At 50.7% G+C, this 8,858-nt stretch overlaps 1 protein-coding gene across 3 annotated transcripts in view; it reads right to left on the bottom strand.

Annotated features, from left to right (window-relative positions):
* Positions 1-531: 531 nt before the first annotated feature.
* Positions 532-8,858, bottom strand: part of CLIP2 (CAP-Gly domain containing linker protein 2) — an 86,798-nt gene continuing 78,471 nt past the window's right edge. For all 3 annotated transcript variants that reach the window (XM_068415660.1, XM_068415662.1, XM_068415661.1), the window contains 4 exons: positions 8,263-8,422; positions 7,482-7,667; positions 4,013-4,075; positions 532-3,374 (listed from right to left, as the gene is read on the bottom strand). In XM_068415660.1, coding sequence (XP_068271761.1) covers positions 3,363-3,374; positions 4,013-4,075; positions 7,482-7,667; positions 8,263-8,422 — 421 coding nt within the window. In that variant the 3' untranslated portion in view covers positions 532-3,362. The remainder of the gene's footprint in view (positions 3,375-4,012; positions 4,076-7,481; positions 7,668-8,262; positions 8,423-8,858) is intronic.

The raw sequence follows: 8,858 nt of genomic DNA, 5'->3' as shown, positions 1-8,858 counted from the left end.
CTGGGTGCTGTAGGAGGGATAAAGCTGAAATCACCAACCAAGACAGATTCTTCTCCCTTTGGTCTAGAGAAGAAATCACTCAACATGGAACAGTCTCCACTTCAAAGACTTTTTTCACTGGATCACATCTCAGCTTTCAGCAGAAAAGCATCACTAACCGTTGGGGTAACGCAGCTGGCCGGGAGGGCTGGTCCTTGCCCTCGTACCCAGGGCTCCAGCAGGATGCTGAGCACGTGTAGCTACCTCTTGCTCCCCACCCTGCCCCGGTGCTCTGGGGCACAATGCTCGGGACTCAGCTCCAGCTGCAAAACCAGCACGGCACGCACAAGCTGGGAGAGGGGCTGGGGAGAACACGGCCCCCGCCCCGTACCAGCTCTCAGGGATGGAGATAAGAGCAAGGCTGAAGCCGAAGGGGGAGTGAAGGCACAAACAGGAACCAGCCCCTGACCGACAACAGGAGATGGGTGCATCAGCGCTCCAACGCCCTTGAAACCCCCCCACCCCGGAAAGAACCAAGCCAGTAAGACCAAATATCGTGAAGTACTTTATACACCACCACAGAGGCAAAAATAGCACTTAAACTTACAAATAAATAGGGGGGCTGGGGAATCTCCTCCTTGTCCTTTCCAAGTTTGTCCCTAGTTTGGTCTCTTACAACCTCAGAAGCGCAGCCAGGGGCAGGTGCCCTCGGGAAGCCTGTGCCAATTTCAGCTGTTTACAGCCAGACAAGACCATCAGCACCAACTTCAAACCTGCTCTGACCCATCTGCTGCTGTTCTGCATCGTCACCTGAGCTGACTGGGAAGAGTCACGGGTCTGAACTGCTCACAGAGGAAGGTCCCTGGGAGGAGACAGGAGCCAGAGACTCCTCCAGCCTGAACCACTGCCACCATGACAGCTTCAGATCTGTTTAACAGAGCCAAGCACATGGTCCCCATCACCACTCCTGAGGAAACCCCCCCCCTGCAGAGCCAGAGGTTCATCAAGGGAGGTGGAAAATGCAGGTGCCTTTCCTCTGTGGATGAAGGCAGCTGGTCACAAGTCACTAGAAGACCTATCAGGGAAAATAAGTTACAAACCAGAATGGACTCTCCCACCTGCAGGTGCCTGGGAAGCCCTGGGCTCGGAGACAGGCAGCACTGTGAGAAGCACTTTGTGTTACCTCCACCCAAGCCAGCAGGGGCTGCAGCAGTGACTTCAGAGACCCTCCAACCAACAGGAGCACTTTGGGAAACACCAGCCCTAGATTCTTAAAACCAGCAGCTCCCAGTGAAGTACCCACTGTCAGGGGCTGTAACAACAAACACTCCCTCTGGGATTTTCCTAAATCGCTTAGGAGATGAACACACCAACCAGAAGGATTCTGGAGACCACCCCTATGATCCCTTGGGAAAGCCCCAGAGCTAGGCAGGGATGTGACAATCTTCCTGGGGATTAGGAAAAGCTGATGAAACACTTCACAAGGCAGGATGGGATCCCACTTGCAATATTTCCAGCCAATTAGATCCCAAGCTCTGCCCCACGCTCCAGATTTAAGCTGTTTTCTGACCTGCTCTGCTCCCCTGAAGTCACCTTCCTCTCTCATCCTCCCTTTGAATGGAGGGAGATGACCAAACCTGCATCAAGTGAGCTGGGTTCAGTATTGTATCATAGCCCGCATTCAGCAACGTCCTCCTCTTCACAGCAGAACTGCAGCCATGAAGCCCAAGTTCTTCCTAGGTTGCTTCTGGCTGCCCATCCTTCAAGGAAGTAGGAGTCTTGCAACCCACTAAGAAAAAGTAACACAACTTTGCAGGAAATCAGGGCAAAAAGCAATGAAGCTGACATGCTGTGATGTTCATCTGCCTGTGGTCTGGCTCAGATCTCCTCTCTCAGGGGTGTCTTCTGTCTAGTCCTCTTTCACAGATGCCCCATCATAACACAAGAGCTTCTGAAGACTGGAGGAGTCGGGCACTAACAAGGGGAAGCCTGGTAAAATATTGCTGTGACTCTTCCTGCTGGTACTGAACAGTGGATCTGACCTGGACTCTCTCACACCTTTAAGACCGTATTGTCCCCTTCCTCCACCCTAATGTCCCTTGGGAGATGTGGTGCAAAGTTAGAGAGTAAAGCCTTCAGAAGAAGGAGTAAAAGCCTTGCCTGGGCCTGCATTGCTGTGTAGGGACACAAGAGCTGTGTGGGCTCCAGTCTGGGATTCCTTCTGCTCCAAATGCTCGTGCTCAGGTCAGGCACAGAGGATTGCTGTACCCATCAAATACAGACAGCCACTACTGCATGAATGCTCACAGCAGCACCTTAGCCTCCTCCATTCCCAGTAGTAGGGGATGGGCATCACACTGAAGAGCCAAGGATCGCTCTGGAGAATGGCCGGGGAATCCCCGATTAGCTGTTAATTAAACAGGCAAGGAGGGAACCATCTCCTCAAGGCATCTGTCCCACACTGACTGCAGCCAGCATGGAGCTCTCAGGCCAGCAATACCGAGATCCAGCCATCTGTGGAGTCCTGTGCTCAAAAAAGACCCAATAAAATGCATATGAGTGAGGGGGACCAGGGTAGGCAGCCTGGCCGTGGCCCATCGGAGGCCTGCTCAGCAATCTCTCTGCAGGAGGAAAGGCCAACCACACCCGAGCGAGGTGTGCCTGTCCCCAAACTCAGAGCCACCACAGCCCCTTCCCCAAACAGCAGTGGGTGAGAAACCAAATAAATATCCCTCTGAAATCGGATTATTTCCCACGACATGCTATGATACAAGTACTTAAGTGCTCTAGAACAGCGATGTCTTCTACAAGGCGAGGAGGGAAACACGTCTCCATGCCCAGTCTTCCTCAGCCTACGTGTGCCAGCGTGAACAGTCAGCCCAGCAGGTTTCACTCGCTTGTGCAGGTCTTCGAGGCACCGGGGCAGGTGGAAGGGAAGGGACAGACCACGTGGGAAGCGTGCAGCCTCTGGGCACACTCTTTGGAGTTAAACACCACATGCAAATCCCTTTGCAGCTCCTGTGGGGTTACTGGGACTCACTGACACTTCAGCCACTGTTCGGGGCAGCTGTCATCCAGACCACGTCAGCTGGTGGGACAAGCGCAGCTCAAGCAATACAAATTCCACAGTCAAAACCAATACAAGTAAGAAACCAAACCCAGAGAGATCTTTCTGCTCCCTCCTAGAACAATTGCTGTCTTAGAAAAGTGGACTCCAGGATTGTTCTGATTACATCAGTTAGTACATTATAATTGTCCTGCTTTAAAGTGAAAACACTGTGTCTGGTCTTTTGGAGGTGCTAAAGCCAGATGGGATGTCGTTTTTCCTGACTGTGCACAGGAGCTGATACTGGCATGAAATGATCTTCTTCACCTCTTCTCTATCAGAGCTTCTCCTGGAAGAAAAGAGACCTTGTTAGGCAGAACGAGGGCAAGGCACAGAGGCCTTTTTACAGAAGAGGAAACTGAGGCACGGAGTGGAATGCCACCAGGCCTGCCATGTCCTGACCCACTGGCTCTGCCCAGTAAGTCACACTGCCTCTCCCTCAGGCTGACCATCCTGCCTGTGAGGAGATGAAGTCTGAGGCTACAGGTCTTGCCCTACATCATGAAAACTGTGGGAGACCAGGACAGCATGTCCCACAAGTGCCACCCACGTAAAGTGGATGGCAGAGATCTGAGACTGAGAAGGTTCTAGCTGGGGCTGCCAGGAGAAGAATCATACAGGCACTGACCCAGGAGCCTGAAGGGAAACTGCCTCCTCACTGCTTCTCCCAGAGCAAGCACCCATCATACCTCAGCGTACATCTCACTAGCACGTTCCTGATGGCTTCAAGTGGTTTTAATGTTAAGGTGAGGTTCCCACCATGCTTGGGAACCAGAGCTGTGCAAAGCCCCTTGCTTTTGCTGTGGGAATGACACAGTCAAGCTTTGCTGGCAGAACTGCCTCCATCCAAGAGCTGTCCCCAGCACAGCAGGCAAGAAATCACATGAAGCAGTCACCGTTTTAAACAACATTCTGCTCATAACTTACCTCTTGCTTGTGGGATTTATCCTGCTGGTGAATCCCGTTAGCAGACCCAGAATTTCCAACAGTCTGCAATGGAGAACAGATAATACTTACTGAAGAGGGACACAGAGCCTAGTGGCTTTACCTACAAGCACTGAAATCTGGCAAGGCTGCCATCGCCTTCCTCAGCAGCCCACAAGGAAAGGAGAATGCAAAAAATCCCAGTCCACTTTTGGCAAGAAGCTTCCTGCCCTCTGCACCCTGGTCCAATCCCCAGATGCCAGATTGCATCCTTCCCAACTACAAAACATCCCCCGAGTTCCGTACGGACACAGACCCGCTCTTCACTTCTGACTCTTAAATCCCAATAAACAAACCCTCAGCCAAGGGCAGCGTGAGCTGCAAAACACAGCACAGTCAACATCCCAGCAGTGAAAAGGACATTTGCCATTCCCTATTTCCTGTCTCTGGGGACAAGCCTGGCAGCCAGGACAGGCTGTTCTAACTTTAGAAAGCACAGGAACTTTTAAACATTTATAATGTTTCTTTAGCAGGGATAATATGGAGCCCTTCAGCTTCAAAATGACAGTACAACTGGCGCAAACAAGAGAAGAAAGCTGCAGCCTGAAGTCACAGCATGCCAGATGTCAGTTGCTTGGGTCTTGGTAATCAGATTCACAGTTGTTGGTGAATTGCTGATGGCAGCAAAACCAGACATTATGGGTAGACAAGACTACAAGGTTTAAAACCCATCATTAGAGGAGTCCCAGCTACCCAGCTGCCACATTTATCATGACCATGAAGGAGCATAATCAACCCTACAGGACAGAGGTTTAGTTCGGGCAGGAAAAACAGGCAGAGATTCAAACTGAGCTCTGCTTTGAGAGCCTGAACGGTTCGCCAGGCAGTGAATCCTGCCTGGATGGATGGCAAGGACAGTGCTGCTGCAGCGACTCAGCCCTGGGGTCTGCACCCACCACCACAGCCGATTCAGGCCTCACACAAGGTGACATACCCTATTCTGGCTGCAGCACACCCCATCTGTGCACTAAGCAGCTATCAGATACCAGGAATTAGGTTTGAAGTTTGGTCTCAGTACACGGTCACAATAACAAAGTCGTGCAATTCGCTTGAAATTAAATAAAAAAAGCTCCCAGAGCAATCACTGCAAATTCTCCAAGAAAAGGCCCCAGTGCCAAATCTTGTCATTTCCTGCAAAGCTGCGAGATCAGGGTCTCCCAAGGCACGGACAAGGCAAAGATCCTCTTCCTCTATTACAGGAGAAATACTTTGCAGCTGCAAGCACGGAAACAGCAAGGCAGCAATTACTCGACAATGAGAGGAAGATGCAGTGCCATTATGCTCCCCCAGCTCCTGCACCTCCTCATCTAACAGCAAGGCCAGCCACGCATGTCAAGGACTGCGGAGCACGGTGGCTGACGAAGCCTGCGAAGGGAGAGCAGCAGCTTGTGGTAATTAGAGATTTCCTTCTTGAGCGTGCTGCGAAGTAAAGGCTTCACAGACAAAGGCAGAGCGATGCCAAGGCAGATCCCTGGGCAACAGCTGCTGCTGTTAGAGAGGAGACGGGAGGTCAGAAGGTAGTGCAGGATGGTTACAGCAGAAATGCGGCGTCTGGGGAAGAGCCATCAATTCCCCAACTATTGCACCAGGATCTCCTTAGGCCAGCAATGTCCTCAGGCTCAGCCTGAAAGCCCCTGGTTAACAACTCCCCTTCATAAGGGGAAGGATGAACAGATATCAAACCAAAACTAGGGAGCTTTGATCCAGACTCCCTTGTAAGCAGGCACTTTAAAAATCTGACATCAATGGAAGTTTGAAGCCCAGCTTCCCACAGTAATCCTCCGTCTGTCTCTCAGTACCACTGTTTGTAGTTGTATCTTGTCATATCTCTAACATTTCTTGAGCATGAAAGTATCAAAGTAATACCGGGGATAGACTAGCTGACCTCCTAAGGTCCATTCCAACTCACTTTATATAAGATTAGTTGTTTTCTACAGTTGGGGAAGAAATAATTACCACCTGCACCACCTCTGGAGACAGGAATGCAAAAGGGAAGATTTCCTTTTCTTGAGGGACTTGGCATTAAAGCAAACGGAGAATAACTTTCTCCACCCCTCCCATAGCTTCCAGCAGATGAGGTTGTCACGATGCATTTGCATTTGACACACAGCAATTACAGCAGAAGCTAAAGTCACTCTGGCGGTACGTCTTGGACTGCCACAAACTTGTCATCACAACTACAGCTGTCCTGTCTGGTGCTGGCAGACGGCTGCTGCCACTGCACTGCGGGATATAAAGAGACTCATCTGCAACACACAGAAGCTCAGCTGAGCCAGCAGAGATTTCAGGGCTGCAATTTTCACCACGCACCCTCCTCCTGACTGCCCCCCTGCAAGTACTACTGCCATGCAAACAGCCATTTGGTGTGCCTGCAAATTGTGCAGAAGACAGTGTCATGGGAGGAGAAGACTTGATACCCCCCAGATTACCTACCACAACATATCTACACCTGCATCAGGGAAAACAAGCTCTCTACTCATTCTCTGTGTCTAGTGGCTTGTTCTGTACTATTCTAAGGTGTCTGCTTGAATGTGAACTGTAGCTCATTACTGCAAGAGAAAGACATTTTTCAGCTAAAAATTTAAATGAGCAAGTATGAGAGGAGCACTGGTGCATCTGAGCTCTGACAGCCATGACCTGATTGCAGACACAAGAGAAAATACAGCTAGAAGACCAATAAAGGCCATGAAGCACAAAGCTTGGCACAAGGGACAGGTCACTTCACAGGAAGAATCAGTCAGGGCTTGGACACCACAGGTATGAGATGGAAAAAGCCAAATGTGGGGAGTCAAGTTATTTGTAGCCTCCAATTTCACAAAGAAGGATGCAAGACAAACAACAGAAGCAGCTTTGCTTTTGTTGGAAGAAACAAAGGGAGACCAGAGGAAGATGGGAAGAGACGACAGTAACTGGAATGGGAACATTCATGGTCCATCAGAAAACCCAGATCAGATACAGATGCCTGCAGGAGCCAGTAAGAGAAATGGAAAACATTTTCCCAGTCACCTCCAACGTTTCTGGTTATGGACTCCAAGGAAATAAACCTCTCCAAGCACAGGGATGGCAGAAACCCCTCATCTTTCAGATTACAAGGTGCCTGTACCACAAGGATATGCAGCCACATATCATTGTACACATAAAGAACAGTTACACCGCAACCTTCCCCAAACACCACATTTAGCAACCACTCTTGCAGAGCACGAAAGGATCCGTAATCACCAGCTAGCACGGCTTTTCTTAGTTTTAAGCTACATCTGACAGAACAAAGTCTTGCCAGGCTGTTTCCAGCAGAGAGACAGGGACCCACTTGACCACATCACCCCTACAGCACAGGGCAAGATCCCAGGAGATCGCTCAAGACAGATGACCGCTGAGGGCCGAGCGACCCGGGCAATGATTGCCGGTGCTCTACCTGTGTTTTCTCGGAGGAGAGCCTCATCGCTTCCATGAGCTTCTCCATCTGGTGGCCCTGCTCCAGCGCGTTGCGCAGCACATCCTCCGTGCTGACGAGCCGGTGCTGCAGCCGGATCACTTCCGACTCTGACGAGGGGTCGATCAGGGAGTATCGCCGCTGATCCGTTACCGATTTTTCCTTTTCCTTACACAGCAAAGGGAAAATAGGAGCACGTTAGATTAAAACCAACAACTACAGAAACTAAGCAAAGTAGAAACCCACAGTAACTCTTATAGCCGTGTTTTGATTTCAGCAGCAGGTGGGGTCAGAGTACAACTCTGATGGCAATCCTATCAAGTGCAACCAGCAGCAGCTCCAATTTGTTCCCAGCAGAGTTCAAATAAATTATTCACATTTCAACCACTGGAGGACACTGAAATACACAGGAATTAGAGGATGTTGCTTATTCCTAGATCAGAGAATGTATAAAGCGATGTGGGGGAGCTGACCGACCTTCAGTTTCTCCCACAAATTTTAGCCCTATTTAGCCATGGATCTAAAACGTGTGGGAACAGAAAACACTGGGGAACGACAGATGGACATTTTTGCTGCTTAATGAGGTGCTGCTAAGCCAGGCCACAGCTCACAGGCACTGTCAAGGAAGTTCCCATCAGACCCTCAGTAGCACAAAAGAAAGCACAAAGACTTGGAGCAAGGGTGAAGGGCTAGGACCCCCCATGAGCAGCACAGAGCCCTCCAGCCCCCAGGCCAAGGCCACGAGGGGTTTTGGTGCCCTCACCAGTACAACCAGTTTCTCTCGCAGCCCCTTGATGTCATCTTTGAGCTTCTGTTCCTTCAGTCGCCACTCAGCTTTGTGCACTTCCCGGCTGAGGTCCCGCTCTGGCCCAGGCGAGTGCCGGTTCGCCTCCAGTAACAACGCTCTCAGCTCGTTCAGGCTCCTGGAAGAAGCAGCATGAGGTGGTGAAGACGTTTCCAGAGCCCACACACCACTGGGGTCCTGCTGCGCTCCCTCCCACCTTCACTACAGATCCAAAGAAAGGCCAGTGAGCAAACCTGACCCAACTCCCACCACCTCGGGAGCTTCAGTTCTCCTGTCCTCCCCGCTGTGCCAGCTTCAAAGAGACTGGGACCTGCACAGGGCACCGTATTTCAGAGCAGGACAGTAGCCAGCTTAGCTGGCTTGTAGATGACTTCATTCAGCATCTACATGGGCACTGAGCTGCCTTACAGCTCCTGGCAAGCAGTGAAAGGGCAGCCCCTTTGGTAACTCACAGCCCCTAATTTTAACCAAATTTCCACATAAGCATCTCTAAAGAACAGGAAAGCAGGGGGCTGGACTCACAATTCAACCTCTAGATTTCTTTTGGTGATAAA

This window comes from Nyctibius grandis, chromosome 18, assembly GCF_013368605.1.
Source record: "Nyctibius grandis isolate bNycGra1 chromosome 18, bNycGra1.pri, whole genome shotgun sequence".
In the NCBI taxonomy this organism is placed as follows: domain Eukaryota; kingdom Metazoa; phylum Chordata; class Aves; order Nyctibiiformes; family Nyctibiidae; genus Nyctibius; species Nyctibius grandis.
The sequence above is the reverse complement of the archived record's forward strand: the minus strand, read 5'-3'. Positions and strand labels throughout refer to the sequence as shown.